We start from the raw sequence: 17,523 nt of genomic DNA, 5'->3' as shown, positions 1-17,523 counted from the left end.
GTGCCCAGCAGGAACAGCCTGGGTCAGTGGATGCTTCCTGAGACATCGCCCTCTCTCTAGGAACAGCCTCACAGCTGTGCCCAGCAAAGAGCAAAGCAGAGGCAAGGTCTGTCATGAGAGGTTTCAGACGCCAAAGGAGAACGTGGTGATGGTTCTCTGCATCACTGGCCAGAGAAACCCTATAACCCTTGGTGAGGAGGTCTTAAGTATCCAGCCCTAGGACTGAGCCACACACATCCTCATCTACCAGTACTGGATTCTTCTCCAGAATAATTGGGTGCAACCCCAAAGAGAACCTCCAATGATGAGGGTTGCATCTGTGAGGTTCATGTGTCTCTATTCATTGAGTTAAATGGATGAAGCTTTCTGAATCTTACTTTTTTTTTCAGATCTTGATTTATCCTTGTAGCCCTCTTGTGAGGCCACCCAAATTCTCAGTATTCTCTACAAAGCAGACATCACCACTGGATTCATCAAACCAAGAATGTCACAGCTCCCCACACACAGGGTGGTATCACCCAGTCCCTTCGACTCCATGCTCCCCTGATCGTATGCTTCCAAGTCCTAGCTTGCTTGGCTACAGCCTTGCTCCTGGATTTTCACTTCTGCATGTATATATATTCACTGCACGTTCTCTGAGACTTCTCAGCAGTCTTTTAGCCCACAATGCATTTGCCTATTTAATCGCCTCAGACATTTTTTCCTCCCAAGATAATTGGCAAGGAATTTATACACTCAGGAAGGGGTTTACACACTCAGACTTTGATGAAGATACACCATCACATCTGCCTAATGGATCTATGGTGACCACTTTACCTGTGAACCTCACCTTGGCTCATCTGAATCAAATATGCTACCATGAACATCTGGGAAGAGAAGGTGCTGAAGACCTCAAGGGGTCACACACCTACCCTCTAACATAAGCAGTGGCTGGGCAGATGGGGAAATGGTGTAAAAAATGAGGAAGAGGAGGATATCAAGAGACAGTGAAGAAAGGATGGAGTAAGTAGGATTAGTGTGGTGAAGGGAGAAGGCAAGTGCAGGTTTCTGGTATTCTCACCCAAATGAAAGTGTCCAAACAAGGCTGAAAACAAGATCTTGAAACATCTGTGACAGGAAGTATGGTTCTGGTCAACTCGCTGTGTTGGCCAAACGCAGCCACTCACTGAATTAGGGAGCTGGCAACCCCGTCCCAGGCCAGGAGTGCTGGGGACCTGCAGTGCAACACTTGGGTGAGTGAGAAAAGCCTCTGGCCCTGCAGAGGAGAACATAAAACCTGGGCGTGCCAGTCCATGTCCTTCAGGCTGCCGGCAGAGCTGGGGGCTTGCAGAGTTCAGGGGAGGAAGTTCAAGGGAGGACCATCCTGATCTGCAGACCCTGCTGGGATGGGCAGAAAAGAGCTGAGAAGGGGGTGAGCATGGTCACGCTGTGAAGGTACCTCAGGGCTTTGCAGAGTTGCTTCCACGCACATCAGAGATGTACCGAGGACAAAGGCCACGTTCAACACCTTGTGTGCAACTGCTTGCATCACGCTGGTTCCTTTGGCACTCTGCAGGCTGGAGGGACTTCAGAAGACCATAAAAGCGGGAATTGCAACAAAGTCTAGACAGGATGTGATTAAGGCCTGAATGAGGATTGCCCCAGAGGTAAGGTCAGGGAAAGGACAGATCCTGGCAAGCCTCCAGAGAGATAGGTTGACTCCTTCAGGAGATGGGAGAGAGTTTGCTCAGCAACAAGGACACAGCACCTGATGTGGAAACTGCCAAGGGGAAAAGATTCTGTTGGGGTTTGGGTTTTTTTGTTTTGTTTTGTTTTAAATAAGATTAAACAGGTGCTCCATCTCCAGACACCTGGGCTCTCCTCTCCTGAGCCACTTGGCCAAAACAGAATAACACGCACAAAACGGTCCTGCAAACCACAGGAGCAGTGGGGTCCAGTTTGAGAGAGGCTGGGTGGGAGGAGCAGTGGGAAAATAGAAAACCACATGGAGCAAGGAAGAAAGGATTGGTTGGAAACCAGACAGCCTGTTTGGGCAGCAGAGAGGGCTGGAAGGGGAGTGAGCACAAGCCCAGCAAAATGAGAAGCCAGAGCCCTTCTGTACCAGGGGAAACTCCACTGTCTCCAAGCCAGTTTAGGTCTTGCTGGCTTCAGAAGTTCAGGTTCTCTTATCTCCCAGCATGTCAGGACCAAAGCAGACACCCTGGCTACGCTGGAGTCTCTGGCTTTCCAGAGAGACCTGCACCAATCCCTTGAAGCTCTGCAAAGCCTGCCGTGACCCTGACACACTGCAGCCATCAGAAAGCCCTTCCCCAGGGACATGGCTGATGTCCCAGTGCTGCTACCTATAACCATCAGCTCCCAGCTACACAGGGCTCAGCACCACACCTGGGTTCACAGCGAGGGTTCACTCCTGCCTCCCAAAGCAGACTCTGCCACATCCTTCTTTTCCATTCACTGTCGCTGTTCACACTGCTCAGTCACAGCCTCTCGCCTTGCCCCTCTTCCAGGCTTACAGAGACATCGTGGCCTCAAGGCACTGTCATTCTCAAACCCTGCCTCACATTCCTGGCCAGCACACAGCATCCTGCCCTTTCCTGGCACCAGCTCCAACTGGGAAATCCTCTTCCAGCCTCACACTCATCCTTAGGGCACCTTAAGCAAACAAAGTCCTTTCCCCAAGCTGCCCTCCTGATCCTGCCCACAGTGAGGTCTCTGAAATGGCTAATACAACCTTTTGGAAACAGCATCTCCTCCAAACATGCTTCTCCATCATCTAAATATGAACACACATGCTCCACCCAGGCTGCAAACAGCATTAGTTATTCATCATTATTCCACATTTGGCTGCTACCACAGATCTCCACGTCTGACCTGAAAGCAAGCAACCCCAAACCACCCAGGAGAAGCACCCTGACTTCAGGCTGCTCACCACATTCCCAAGCCATCGCAGCCCAGCTGTGCTACACAGCCATGTGCTCACCTGCTTTTCATTCATAAAAGCACCCAGAAGACCTTGAGCAGCAAAGAACAGCAGGACAGGCAGGGGAAGAGTTTTATCTACAAATCAGTGACAAGTTTCGTAATGGATCATGCATTTTTTCCATGTACTTTGGCAGAAAGAAGAGAAAAACAGTGACTCAAGTCAAAGCAAAGGATGAATCCTGAAAACCATAAAGAGAGGAGTCACTTAACATAACACAATTTTGTTCTGTTTTGTACAGGCCAGAGATACGACATGTGTCTGGGTGCTGGTGTCAGTAAAACAACAGTAAAACAGTTTTTTAAGTAAAAACTCTTCTGTGGCTCTGTGAAGATGACATATTATTCACGCCAACTAAATTAAAAGTAAAATTATTCTGTACAGTGGTGAGACTCTCTTACAATGCCCCAGAAGAAATGGCAGTTTCCTTCAGCACCAATGCACAACGCATGAGCGGGCTCTGTCAGCTGCCACTTCCCCATCCCAAATCCCAGGGCTTTGCAGATTTCTGCAGTCAGATGCAAGTGAAGGCAGCAGCAAACCTGTTACAATCACAGGTTCAGCACGCAGCCGAAGCTTAGCTGTTTTCCCAGGTTTTTAACAGCCTTCTGATAACATGGCAGAAAAGAAGCTGAAGTAAGAAAAAGAAGAGAGGAATTTGGACAAGACACATGATCTGTTTCAGGAACTAAATTTCAGAAAACCCCTCTAACAAGTTCTCGGTCTAGTTCTCTAACTTGGCACAAAATATTCTTAAACTCCCTCTTTCCAAGTCTGCCAGCGGCCTCAGCCACTGTGCGTTTCCATGCGCAGTTTCTTCATTGTGAGCATGAAAGAAGACAAGAAACAAAGTTGATTTCTAGCAGAGAAGAGTTTTGATATTTAGTTTATACCATAATAAAGCAATTATAAATTTTTCTAAATATCCTTTTAAAATAAATGCAAAAATAAATAATTTCCCTTCTCAGTCTGCCATATACGGCTGCAGAAGAGGGTGTTTAGAAAGCTCAGATAGCATGGAAAGAGTCTCACCTGTATAGTCCTGCTCCTGCTCTCATGAAGCAGCAGCTCCTCTGACAGAAGCAGAGTCCGGGCTGGGTTGCAAAGATCTAGGGGCTGCATTTGAAAGGAAAGAGAAAATAAGAAACAAACAGTCAGACCTTCCACTGGAAGTGTGGTTTGCCAGAAAATCTTTCCGCCCACCAAACCCACTTTGTCTTCTCTTTGAGCTGTAACTCACTCCACACTGCGCTCAACGGGACAGAAAGTCTGCAGTCCAGCTACAGGGTAAAGAGAACGCTTTACACTTAGCACCTACGTCAAAGCCATCTATAAAAAGACAATCAGCCGCTTGCCTCTTTGTACGTTAACTGTTCTGCACAGTATGGGCTTGGTTATGGGTGCTTTTTAGCAGGAAACACAACCACAACGGTGGCCCGTTAGGTTCTCACGTCCCTCAGACAAGAATATTCGCTAGATGATTTTGTAGATCATTCTCACAGTAAGTTAAAGTGACTTTAAGAAAGCTGCCCTTTCTCACACCACGCTGCACGCTCAGCTCCCCAGTCAGCGCCTTCGCTGTTTAACGCTGGAGCAGAACGGGACAGGTTCAGTTGTCCTGACTGCAGACAAGAGCTGCAAAACCAGCCCAGGATGATCCCCTTGTGCCAGCAGGCACCTGAGGGTACATGCACAGGGGTACGAAGCATAAAAACAGTTCCTGAAGTGGCCAAAACACCCCAGACTCAACCCAAGACACAAGTTTTGGGAGGAAAGAGCCAGAAGTACCAGTTATGTTCCTACCAAAAGGCAAACTGTGCATGCAGACAGGGCTGGTGAATGCAACAGTGCCAACGTGAATGGCCACCTGGGTGTTATCAAGGAGGATGGAGGTGAGCATAAGCTTGATCACCAGCACCAGCACCAGCCCAGCCCCATACTTGCCCCAAAAAAGTCTTCTGGCTCAGGTCTGTGGGTTTAAGCCCAAAGGAAATCACCAGTCTGATGATTCACCAGTCATGAGCTGACACCATGATGGTTGGTTCCCCACAGCCTCAGAGATGAAGGTATCCATCAGTAATGTACTTAAATATACAGGATCAGATAATGGTTTCTGGGGCTCTGGCCATGTGAAGGACAAAATGGAAGAAAGAAAGTGAGCTGCCTCCATCAAATTCAGGGCTAAATTTTAATAAAATCATTTATGGAACTGAGGAGTGAGAACATCCTCTCTGTCAAGCCATTACTGCTCTAGATCCTTGTCCATGGTTTTAGTGCTGCCCACCAGCTGAACTAAAAGCACCTTTGTTTGCACACTATAATTAACAGCACAAAGAACCCAAGGAAAGAAACCACATTGATTTTCAATTACACAGTCAGTTGCTGAAGCCCAGAAGCTGGGACATCTCATCCTGGCTCAAGCAAGCACTCAAGAGCAAGATTTGGAGGCTGAAAAGGGAAAAAACTCCAACAGAAAATCGCTTGGGCAGGACACGATTCCCTTGGAGCAATTACCCAGCACTGTGCTGAGTACAGCCAGCTGAGGATGACAGGGGATCCCTGCATTCATGGTGTGCACTGCTGGGACATATATCCACCTGGCATGACAGCAGTAGATCCATAACACTTCACATCCAGCTGCACTCACCTGCACAAAGACGGGGAACACCAGCACTTTGGGAGCCAGTGTCACATAGGTGCCGTAGCTGGAGTGTGGGATGTGTGGCCTCACTATGGTACAGTTCTGGTAGTTCCCGTAGCTCTTCATCGTCTGCACAGTCTTCATCAGCCTGGATTTTCTCCCAGACCCCATGTGTGATTTCCCTTTACATGCATTTCCTGGAGCAAAAGAAACACAGAATCAGAAGGGAGCCCCCACAGAGCTGCTGCCCGCTCGGCTCCTGCTCTCACAGGAGGGCATGTAAAGCCTGAGGGGAAGAGCTGGAGCCGAGAGCTGCAGACATTCATCACTCTGCTATCAAAGTTTCCCAGGGATTCATGAAGTAACAGCACTGACTTCATTTTTCCTAATGCAAAATGAGATGTCCCTTGACATTTCTACTCAATCAAGAAGCTACTCATTCGTTGGACCGAGGACTTAACTGGATCACAAGAGCAGCACAAGCACATCTATGTACGTACAAATGACAACCCAAGGAAGTCACAGCGAGCTCAGCTGCAGCCCAGCACATCTGCCTCTGCTTGGGCATATGCTGCCTTCTGCACAATTTATGGATGCAGTATTTTGGAGGAAGAGATGTGGTACAATTATATGCACTCCCCTACGCAGTACTGAAAGCACGAAATAAGAAATACAACCCCAGACATGACTTTAAGTGGTCAATCGTGAATCACAGGAGCACCAAGGAGGTTCCTCTCTCTTTCCAGGGAGGGGAAAACCATCTGTGACTAACTCGGGTGGGAGAAAAAACAACACTGGAAATTCAAACCTTGGTACATTTTTATCCACACAAGCCCTGTGTGCTCTGGATTCTGGGCATGGGAGTTAGGAACTTCACGTCGTGGGACGCTGGGTAGCAGGTTCATCACAGTTTTTAGAATATACTAAAATTGGAGGTGTCAGAGAATGGGACAGAAGCGATAAACACATTGATGCACATGGGATCAATCCATGCCTTTCCAAATTGCTCCTAGGGATGTGATGGTTACTCAGACACGGGGGTGTATTTATAAAGGATGAGCTCACTTTGCATGAGGCTGGCACATCAGCCACTGTTTTTCAGTGTATTTCAATGCTGGAAAGCATCCGAGCAGCCTGACTGGTTTTTCGCTCTGTCCCTCTTCACTGCAGAAATCCATTACCCCCGTTCAAAGGGGGGATTACACAGCAGCTTTTCTTTGCAGCCTCCCACCTCCCTGCTCCAGCAAAGCTATGACTTTTCCCAGCAAGCCAACATCAGCTACTGCGGCCACTCCACACCCACCAGTCTGCATTGCTAGAGGCCAGGGGACATCATGAGGTGCATCAAACCAGCCCCAGAATCCCTAATGTAATTGATAATGCTGTGATTAAAAGCATTATTGATAATTATCAGCAATTATAATTGTTCCTGGCTATGTACTGCATGGAAGAGTTCTTTCTTCCCCTAATGGCAGACAATTGCTGCTGTATGGGCTTTCTGAGCCCTTTCCTCCCAGCCCAAAGCAATGCCTTTGAATACATCCAGCAAGCTCCCACCAGCATTTCATTCAACGAGTGGGACGTGGGGTGCTCTGAAGATGCTCTACCTGGATAGGCAGTACCATTTTCTCAGCACCCACACAATGAGGCTCTCTCTTCTCCCTCGACACTGATGAACCAAACCAGGTCAGGTCCAGCAGGCAGGACTCTCTCTCCACTTGGGTCTTAACACAGTGAGAAACTGGAGCATCAGTCCAGGATCCTCCCCAGCAGCGATACCTCAGTAACGTGTATGAGCAAACCCTGCTGCAGCCCCTGCTAGAGGGGTGTTCCAGCAGAGGACCCCCCCCCAGCATCCCTCCCTTCCAGCCTGGGTGTTTCTGCTCCCACCACAGCAGCTTTCTGCATCCTGGCTTTTCCCTTTGCACTGTAACTGATACCCGCAACCTTCCCAAGCAGAAATGAGCCAAAACACTTCTGAACATGGCTCAGAGCAGATAAGGTCTCGTCCAAAGCAAACATACAAACCTACCCAACATTACACATGCCATTAAGTATTAGGAAGTCACGCACTGACTTTCAGATAAACGCCAGCAGAGCCAGACCGTGCTCTGGTGGCAATCCAGACCTGCTGTTTACCACTCACTTTAACAGTCTGCCTTCACAGGGGGGTGGCTCTAATGACCTAAAAGGTTGTTTCCACCTCTAAGTTCAATAATCCTGACATTTTCTCTTTTCCCTTTTTCATGTTTGCGCTGTCAGATAAAATCAAAACACGAGGGACTGCTCAACACAGGGCAGATATAATTTGTCTGGGCTGTTCAGGATCTGCTTTTCCTCTTATCCCTAAATCACCTCACTTTATCAGAGGAATTCATCACCTGCACAAAGTCCTGTTTCCTGCACGCTGGCACAGAAGCGCTCCCAGCCTGCCCGAAGCATCAGCTCCTGTCACTGTGTGACCAGCAGCCAGCTCCACGCCGTCACACTTAATCACCGCTCAGGTTAACAAGCGCGTTCTTCCCTCTGAAGGTTTAACATTAAATAAACTGAAAACAAGCCCTAAGAATTGTTATGGGAAGAAGCTCGAGTCTTTCAAATCCCACCCTGCTGTAAGAACAGGTCCCCACGGACCAGCTCATCGTTTCACAGGATCTGCAAACAGCAGGAAAGAGCTGCAATTATCCACGGTACAAAACATCCCCTGCAGTTGAGCTGTGGAAAATTCTCCTGGCCGCAGAGCTCCAGGGCTGGGAGCATTCATGGCACAGGGGTCTCAGACCCATGCGGCTCCCTCCTGAACCCCAGCATCTCCACCATGGCTTTGGCAGCCCCATCCTACAGACACTGCCCCATCTTTACAGTCAGCAAAACATTTTCTAGCTGGAAATTGTGCTGAGAGCTGTACTAACACCAAGGAGGAACCGCTGAGTTAAAGCCACTTCTGCAAGATGCTGCCTAGGAGGTCAGTTCTGCTATGGCCACACAGCTCATCCTAAGAGCATCCTAACAGACCAAGGTGCAAGCACGCACTTCCAGAACTCCTGAATCAATGAACTGGCACGAGGTGGTTCTGCATGGAGAACTGCAACTGCAAATTCAGCAGCACCCAGTGAACACCCCAGGCCATATCTTCAGACCTCACTGTTCTTGGGTTGTTTCTGTCCCCCAGTTCCCCACCTGAAATGACAGTCACCTGTTGAGACCTTGTGTTCATCTCTGCTGCCCCTCTCACAGCCCAGAATTCACACAGTGCTCTGCCACACACCTCACCCCACTCCTCCTGCAAGCCCACCCATACCCAGCTCTCCAGAAAGACCAAGCATACCTGTTGCAGAAAATGAGTTTATGCTTCAAAAGGCTTTTGAGGAGAGCTGGTCCAAAGACTGACAGAGATCTTGCACCAGCCCAGGAAAGGAGCATTCCCCAAACCTGGCACTTCCACCTGCACTGATGTCTGAGTCATGGCCATCCTCACTCCCTTAGTGAAAATGAAACTCAAAACAAGGGCCACAGTATTAGCACCCCCAGCAAGGTATCATGCACAAGAAGCTAAACACAGAAGCCCCAGACACACCTGGGAAACCAGTGGAAAGGCCCTGCCATCAACCTCCCTTCAGCTGCTCCTTGAGCTCCCACAGAGCCCTTCTCACCTTGGGGCTCACCCATGACACCAGCAGCTGTGCTCTCCTCTGGGCTTGGGGGTAGGGTTCTTGCTTTTATGTTTGACCCAGAGTGAGAAGATGATACTACCCAAAAGCCTCAAGCTCCATTGCAGCACTGCAGAGCTGAGAGCAAGGATTTGCTAGCATTAAAAAGACCATGTTTAGCTCTGCTGAGTGCTCTGAGCAGCATTTTCAGCACATCAGGAACTTACCTGCAGTAGTGTTGTTCTCTTGATAGACAGGCCTCAGCAGCTGTAAGACACAATCCAAAAAAGATACAGTTACCTGAAGCAGACTTGAGGTAAACATTACAACAACCAACTGCAAATTTCAACATGCCAAACCCAGCAAAGCCAAAGCACTCCAGGGAGGTGGAAATCATTTTTGCCTTATTGCCAGCAGAAAATGAGATCGATGACTTGCACTGTGGTCTATGCAGCGGAAACACTTCCCATATCCTTACCCCTTGAGTGAGCCCTGAGAGGAGGCAGGAGGTATTCACCCCAGCTCTATAGGCCCAGTGGTGAAGGTCTTAGAAAAATAGTGAAAGGTCCATTAAGGGACACAGATCTGGCTTGTAAAAATGGCATGAGCTCTAGCAAGCACTTAGAGATGATGCTCAATTAGGCTGAAGCACGGGCCAAGAGAGGATCCAGCAAGCACAGCCAACACCCACATGCAGTAGCTTGAGCACGGGGCTGGAAAACAGCCCTACCTGGCTCCCTGGGTTCAAAGGCGCTAAGATGATGTAGTTCTGGTCCGCAGTGGAGGGGACCCGGGACAGGGGTGGCATGGTGTTCTGGCTCCGCTTGCCGATCTCCGTGTACCTCTCCCAGTTGTTGAGCACCAGCCCATCGCTCCCATCATAGAGGATGTGGCAGCTCCGGCGCTGCTCAGGCCGCAGAGGCACGGAGCTGTTCTTTTCCCGCTTGTTGGGTGGTGACTGAAGGTCGTAGGCAGACTTGCAGGATGACCTGCGGATCATGCCTTCATGTCCTGACTTTACCTGTGGGACGAGCCTCCAGACCAGCAGAATGATCTCAGTGGGACAGTTCCTGAAAGAGATGGCACGGGGCAAGTCAGGGATGGAGCAGCAGGGAGTGAGGCACCCCTCAACAGCCAGCCACGAGCCCTGCAGTCCTTTCTCCCTCTAATGCCTCTGCCCCTGTCCTGCCCTCCCCAGCCCCTGCATCCTTTCTTCTTCCACTCCAGAGAGTCCTTTCTCAGTCTCCTGCATTTCCCAAACCCTTCTCCTTCCCACAGCCACTCAAAGCTCCTGCTCCTCTGCCCTAGGCTCCCACAAACCGCCTCCCCCAGAGCCCTGCACTGATGCTTTGGGTGAACACTCACCGGATTTCGTGTGCCAACTCCACGCATTTCCAGTGCTCCACAGGCTGCTCATTCAGCTGCAGCACCGTGTCGAGCTGCTGCAGACCGGCCTTTTCTGCTGGACCACCTACAGAGAGAAGAGACAAATGCCAGTCACCTGCTGGACAGGCAGCTGAGAGTATGGGCTAGCGGGCACCCAACCAGCACAGCTTCACAGCTTGCACCACACGCTCCTCCAAACCTAATCTGTTCCCCTAACATCCACACCTAAAAATTAAGTGGGGCCAGCATAACCTTCCAATGTGCACACACATACAGCACCTGGGACAGTCATAAATGCTCCCTCAAAGCTATTGCATGAGCTTCCCGTGTTTCCTGGTGGGGAACACCAGGGCAGAACAGAGACACCAAGTCCATGCCCAGGTCTGAGAGGATCTGCCCAGTCAACTGAGGGCTCCTATGATCCTGCTCCCCTCTGTGCCCCTGTCTTAACGCCCCCCCCAGATGCTATCCATACATCTCCCAACCAGGCAGACAGTTCTCAGGCTGGAGAGGGAACAAAATCTTTGCAAATGACTGCAGCACACTGCCAAAATAGTGACCCAGCTCTAAGCCAGTGGCCTTTGACCTCATCAGAGGCAACAGAGAATTTATTAAGTGAAGTTTCTTGGAGGTAACCGAAGTCCTGCAAGGCACAGGAGCTTCTGAATCACAACATGCTCTGGGAAGCAAAACAGAAGCAGAGTCAGTCATTGAAATCAAGAGAGATAAAAGTGATCTGATCTCTTACCAGAGTCCACTGCCTGCACACGGACTGGGGAGTCGCAGCAGATCGTGAAGCCAAACCCATCGCTTCCTCGAGGGATCGTAATCTGAAGAGAGACACCAGAGTTGCCTTGTTAAGTGGGAAAGCAGCCGCTGCGCATGGTCAGTGAGCATCCCCCCTTCACCCAAATGTGGCCACACAGCCTTGGGAAATGCAGACACACGGCATTTCTAGAAGCAGTCGCAGAGTCCACAGTCACGGTGAACGCTGGTTACTCTATGAACCCCACAGACAATGGGTCTCTCCACTGCTGCAGCCGAAGAGGGGTGGAAAGGGTGCTAAAAAGCAATGCAAAAATCGAGCTGAAGATCAACAGAGAGCAATGCTGCAAAGCGAGCGTTTACTGAGCATACCCAAGTCTCCACTCACGACTCTTGCAAAGTGTCCGACAAGCCATTAGAAAGGAAAACCCAGCAGTCTGGCTCTGACACTGATTTCTGACACAGCAAGTCACCTAAACATTTCATTTCCCATTGGGTGATGCAGAAATAGCAGCACTCCTCTGCGCCAGAGGAAACCACGAGGATCAGCGCACTCCTGTCTGCAAGGCATCTGTGCTGGAGCGGGCTCTGCATGCATCACCTCATTAGCTGGTGTGAGTATGTTTACTCTCACTGAGTTTGAAGAAGATGGATGCTGTGTTGATTTAGGCTCATTTCTCCTCCTGATTCAAGCAGCATTGAGCTTATTAACAAAATGGTATTTATTTTTTGATGTTGGCTTCCAGCAGCAGCTCAGCATGACAGTTCCTGTAAATACCTGATTATCCCCCAAGACATTTGTTAAGATCCTTGTTTTACTGACAGAGAAAAGAGAAGGAAAAAAATCCAACATCTGACCTGTATTATTTTGAGAACAAGCAGTCAGAGAGAAGATGAGGAATTCAGCAGAGGCTGCCAAGGAGGGGAACTGATTTCTCGCTCCTTTGCCACATGAGGGCAAACACAGTGAGCTTTCATTTCTCCACACCTCGTCCCCGCTCGATTGCTCAGCATAAAATCAGGCTCCAAAAGATAAACTGTCTCTCCCTGGCAGGATCAAAAAGTAGGACCAGCCCCACTACACTATTTTTCTCCCTGGAGTTTGTTGGATCCTCAAACAGGGGAGGAGGCTGCTTGTGGCTCTGCACCTTCAAACCAACCTCACATCTCAAACATTAAGCAGGAGGATCCGAGTCCTGCAGAAGCATTACCACTGGCACCTCAGGAGCCAGCCCAGTGTCTCTCCCACCATGGAGACCCCACGGTCACTTCCCAGCCAAAGCTTCCCCTGCACCGAAAGGTCTCCCACTCCTCCCTGAGCTGGTTGGCTCTTGTCCACCATGGAGACACCTTCCCTGTGCCACTAAAGAGCAGCTTCTCACTGCTGATGCTCCGCTGTCCTCAGCTCCCACCACCATGGCCATTACAGGGCATTAAACGTCCATTTTTGCCACTGCACAGAACTAGGAAATTTGAGTACCTGACATAAGCTGCAAGGTGGTGAGAGACTCCAGCACCGCAGAGGCTCACTGTAGCCATAAGTTGGGCAAAAAAATGCAGAACAAATTGTCAAAATAGAGACTTGAGGAGGTCTAAGACACAAATCACAGTCAGTTGTCATTAATGCAAAGCAGAGCAGCGTTCCTGCGAGAGATTGTCACAATACGCCGACAAGAAGTAGACATTTTTAGTTAAGACCATTCTTTGTGCAATTCCCATATATGATGTGCCCCGCAGCATCTTGAGCGTGACATGAGAGATTAGCACAGGAGTGCAGAGAAAAACTGCCCATGCACTGGGAGCCCCAGTCTAGACCATGGAAGGAAAATTGTGTTTGGAAGCGCAGCAAACTGGGACCTGTGCAAGCAAAACCAGCACCCGGTGTCGCACACCGAGTGGGTCCAAGAGAACTGGCACCAACTTTTGCAGAGCACAGCAATTCACTTCTCATAACACGACGTGCCATTGGTTGTAACCAGCTTCAAGCGACACTTGATTCCTCAATACATTCATGTAAAAAGTATTTTTAAGAGAGATAGCGGCAGCCTGGCAGAGACTGAGCTGCCTGCCCTGCCTGCCTCTCCTTTGATGAGCAGTAAATTGAGACAACACCTCACGGCTTAAAAGTTTTCATCGTTGCATGCTGCCCTCAAGTTGCACAGTAAATGCTCCCCCTCTATCCCCATCTACACACTGCAGCACCAGGCACAGATGAGCCAGAGACGCCGATCTGGAGATCCTTTCTGATGTTCCCAACATTATCACTGGCAAATGATAACGACAGCAAATGAGCAGCCTAGAAACAGCACAGACAGCACCCAGAAATGATAAGAAAGCCCACAGACACTCAGAAACTTCACCAAGATTTGCAGCAACGCGCACACGTGCTGGGCACACTTTCTTTTTTCCCCCATAGGAAATACAGACCTGCCTGTATCTCCGCTCCGAGCACACCTTGCAGAGCCCATTGAAGCGGTTCATGGCTGGGAAACCCTCAACTCGCCGTTAGCCCATGAAAATCCAGTCCCCGAAGCAGCCGTAATCCCGATCTCCTCGAATCGCACGAGTGTGGGACAAACCACAGTCAAACTGGCATGACCGCCCATGGGAACCCAGCTCCAGAGAAGAATGGCAGGAAGCCACCTTTCACCTCCCCGGCCCCTGTCTGCGCTGTATGCCGCTTTACGATAAGCCAGAGGGCTTCCTGAAAAAACCCTAACTGACAAGGAAGGGAGCGAGTTTTATATTAAAATTCCTGTCAACTATTTAGTATTCCCTAGCCCCTGCTCTGTTGATGTGGCTTTTGTTCCCGCGGCATTCTTCAGCCGCACGGAGCACTTTGTTATTGCAACGTTCTCACAAACACTTTGAGGATGTTTAAGCGGCGTTTCACAGGCACTGGCTGTGCGAGCTTCACTTCATTAAAAAGACGGCTTGCACTCGTTACACTCATAAAGGATAAGAGACGACTTTTTTTTTTTAAGAAGAAAAAGCAGAGTTTGTTTTTGAAAGTGTAGACCCAGAGGATACGTACGTCCCGATGCTTTGTGCTCACAAAGTCAGGGAGGGGGAAGCAGAGAGGTCAATTGAATTGCACCCATGGTGTAATTTTGGAATGAAAGACAAAGAGAAACTCTTAACCCAGACAGCAGCAGGGCACAAAGCAGGACTCGGCACCGTGCAGCCCCGACTGCCACCACTGCAGCACAATCCTTTGAAGACAGGGTTGCAACAGAGCACAAAGCACTTTCCATGCTCCTACATGGGGATGGAAAAGAGAGGAAAGGCTCAAGGGAATCAAAGCCCTGGACTCCCTTGCAGGGCAGCTGGGGTGGCAAGGCCATGGGGAGCTGGGGAGGGAGCCCGAGGAGCCCCAGTGCTCCCCAGGGACCCAGCAGCATGGCGGGGCCATCGGAGGTGCTGCCTGGGGCCGCTCCCAGCCGCATTGTCCCAGGCCACCGCGCCGCCGGGCTGGAAGGAGGATCGCTCTTCCTTCCCAGCCACCATCTTTCAAGTCAGTGGCGACTGCCGGAGAGGAAGGGAGGAGAGAGGCGCTGGCTTTGTTTGTCTTGCTCAATCCTACGCTTTAAAACAAATAACTGAAAATGCAGCTGAGGGAAGCAGCAAGGCGGAATTCGGCACAGATAAATCACGGGGCCGGCCTAGCCCCATTTCCGATGCAAACCGTGTGTTTGTGTTCCCATTTCCCACCCTTGCCTTTCCTATAAATCACCGAGGCTCCACCATGGGCCTTTCCCTTCCCAGAGAGAATGGCCCTGAAAGGAGGAGGGGAGCAGACACACTCATCCACAGAGACATGGAGCCAGTCGGGGACTGATGCTGTGCGGCAGGCAGCTGGCCAGCCCTGTCACCATCGCTCCCAGTTAATGGCTGGTGCTTTATCTCTGCGGCAATATACTGGAAAAACAGGAGGTCCCTGTGTGACAATGTAGGGTTACATCACCCACCTCCACCAATGGCGTTAACTGATTATAGAAGCCATGGTGTCAACAGGGAGACCGACAGCTCCCACCTCAGCATCTCCTTCACCAATACTCTGTCCTTCATCTCATTTGAAACCCCTCCACGCAGCCTCCACTGCCAGCCAGCTCCCAACTCCACATCTTTGCACCCCTGGTGGATCATAGTCCTGTCATACCTACCTTCAGCTGCTTCATGGTCGCAGCATCCTGGCTTTCCTGTGCTGCACCCAGACCTCCCGGCATCGGCTCTTTAAAAAAAAAATAAAATTTAACAAAAATAAAAAAGGAAAGGCCACATCAGCCCAACAGCATACATCCCTTGACAATCCTCTCCCTCCACACTGCATCTACACACTAGATATTCTTACATTCTTTAAATGTCATGGGCACATCTCCTCCAGGCTGGGGCAGCCCTCCATGGCAGCAGCTGTGAGGTGGTTTCACATCTGGGCTGGGCACTGCTGTCTCACCCTGCTCTGTGCCAGCCTGTCCTCCTCCACACACCCTGGCAGCACAGCAAGACCAGGGCAGGAGAAAGAGCTCCTCGCTATCCTGCACAGACCCCAGGAGCCAGAGTCCAGCCACGGGATCAGCCCCAAGTCTGACAGGCAGGAATCAGCACAAGGAAAAGCCAAGCAGGAGGGAGAGATGTGGCTGCAATGCTGGGGTTCCCCCAGAGCCCCAGACAGACACAGGCAGGCAGGAGCGAGGGCTGAAGGGAAAAGCTCAGTGCCTGTGCAGAACCCACTGAACCAGCCAGGATCTCCCCATGCAATCTTTTGGGATCCCAGTGCTCACTGAGCACCACACGACTGCAAAGTGCTCATGGAGGCATAGGTGCCACAGGGCTGGGGGCTGCTCAATGCCAACACAGGGACAGACATGAGGTTGACTCCTCTTCCAAACCTTGCCAATACTCCCTGGGACATCCCGGTGGAGACACGCACCTCTCCAGTACTCCCTGGGACATCCCGGTGGGGACACGCACCTCTGATCTGCTTCAGCCGCCGTGTGGCCACCTTCAGGTGCTTGGTCCTGCCGAGGTCCTCTCCGAGGAGATAGTACCAGCCACTGATCTCCTGGGTGGGAGGAGAGGAGATGTTTCGGTGTTTTAGTGGATCTGTGGGAGTCATTTGCAGCAGCAGCCTTGCAGACTTCTTTAGGAAGGCAAACCCAGCAGATGTGAAAGCTGTATTACCAAGCAGTAGCCAGGCTGGGGCAGCAGTACTGTGGCCAAGTCTGCAGCAGTGGGGATGTGGACTCTGGCTCAGAGAGAGCCTGGCAGCACCGCTGCCTCCAGGAACAGCCCCAGACCTCTGCGTTTGCCCTCGCTGCACCACCCCAGCTGGTGAAACCCTGGCTGCTGAGCACAGGGAATCAGGCAGACTCCTCCTTGGAGTGTGTCCCCACCATCACATCTGCTCAGCCACCAGTCACAAGTCAGATGTGGCATCACAGGCTGAGCAAGGCTCGCCCCATCTCCTGTCCCCCAGGAAGCCCCGCTCACAGCAGGGCAGGCAACACTCGCTGTGGCCACCTCTCTGCCTCCCCTAATTGCTGCTATGCTCTTTGTGCCCCTGCAGAAAGGGGTGATGATCCCTTGTCCTAGGATCCCTCCTCTAAAAGCTTCCCCATCCCTACCTCCAGCGCCAGTCTCATAGTGGCCACCCATACTGGGTGTGGGACCAGGGAACTCCCTGGGCACCTTCAGAGCATCTTTGTAGCATGGTGGGAGGAGCGTGCTCCTGCCCCAGGGGTGCACTACACCCACCCACTGACCTGAGAGAGCCAGACCCCAGCCCCACATGCTGTGCTCCAGCACAGAGGTACCTTGTCCAGGGTCAGGAGGGACTTGACGCCAAAGCTCATGCAGCCGATCAGTTCACTCTGTCTGCAGGAGAGATGGAGGCTGTCAGCACACGCCTGTTGAAACTCCCCAGGGACCAGCGCCCCACACACACCCCTTCGCAAGGGCCCCACAAACATCCCTGTACGTGCCAGGAGCCAGGCAGCACTCAGGACGTGCCTCCCTCTCCACACTTTGAGCAAGCATGGTACAACAACACGGCTCAGCTGCAGCAGAGGCAGGGAGGAGCTGGGCTGAAGCTCTCCAGTCAC

At 50.9% G+C, this 17,523-nt stretch overlaps 1 protein-coding gene across 1 annotated transcript in view; it reads right to left on the bottom strand.

Moving 5' to 3' along the window:
- The window catches only part of LOC104537081 (regulator of G-protein signaling 3-like), a 62,223-nt gene that overhangs the window by 40,922 nt on the left and 3,778 nt on the right, over window positions 1–17,523 (bottom strand). The window contains exons 5-15 of the mRNA XM_010179868.1: window positions 17,236–17,296; window positions 16,394–16,484; window positions 15,639–15,653; window positions 12,461–12,469; window positions 11,406–11,510; window positions 10,637–10,742; window positions 10,002–10,341; window positions 9,499–9,538; window positions 7,244–7,249; window positions 5,628–5,818; window positions 4,013–4,096 (exon numbers count right to left, since the gene is read on the bottom strand). Of these exons, the coding sequence (XP_010178170.1) occupies window positions 4,013–4,096; window positions 5,628–5,818; window positions 7,244–7,249; window positions 9,499–9,538; window positions 10,002–10,341; window positions 10,637–10,742; window positions 11,406–11,510; window positions 12,461–12,469; window positions 15,639–15,653; window positions 16,394–16,484; window positions 17,236–17,296 (1,048 nt within the window). The remainder of the gene's footprint in view (window positions 1–4,012; window positions 4,097–5,627; window positions 5,819–7,243; window positions 7,250–9,498; window positions 9,539–10,001; window positions 10,342–10,636; window positions 10,743–11,405; window positions 11,511–12,460; window positions 12,470–15,638; window positions 15,654–16,393; window positions 16,485–17,235; window positions 17,297–17,523) is intronic.

The sequence above is a fragment of the Mesitornis unicolor genome, unplaced genomic scaffold, assembly GCF_000695765.1.
Source record: "Mesitornis unicolor isolate BGI_N332 unplaced genomic scaffold, ASM69576v1 scaffold3750, whole genome shotgun sequence".
NCBI classification, from domain to species: Eukaryota; Metazoa; Chordata; class Aves; order Mesitornithiformes; family Mesitornithidae; genus Mesitornis; species Mesitornis unicolor.
Note: the sequence above shows the minus strand (reverse complement) of the source record. Positions and strands in the feature narration are given on the sequence as shown.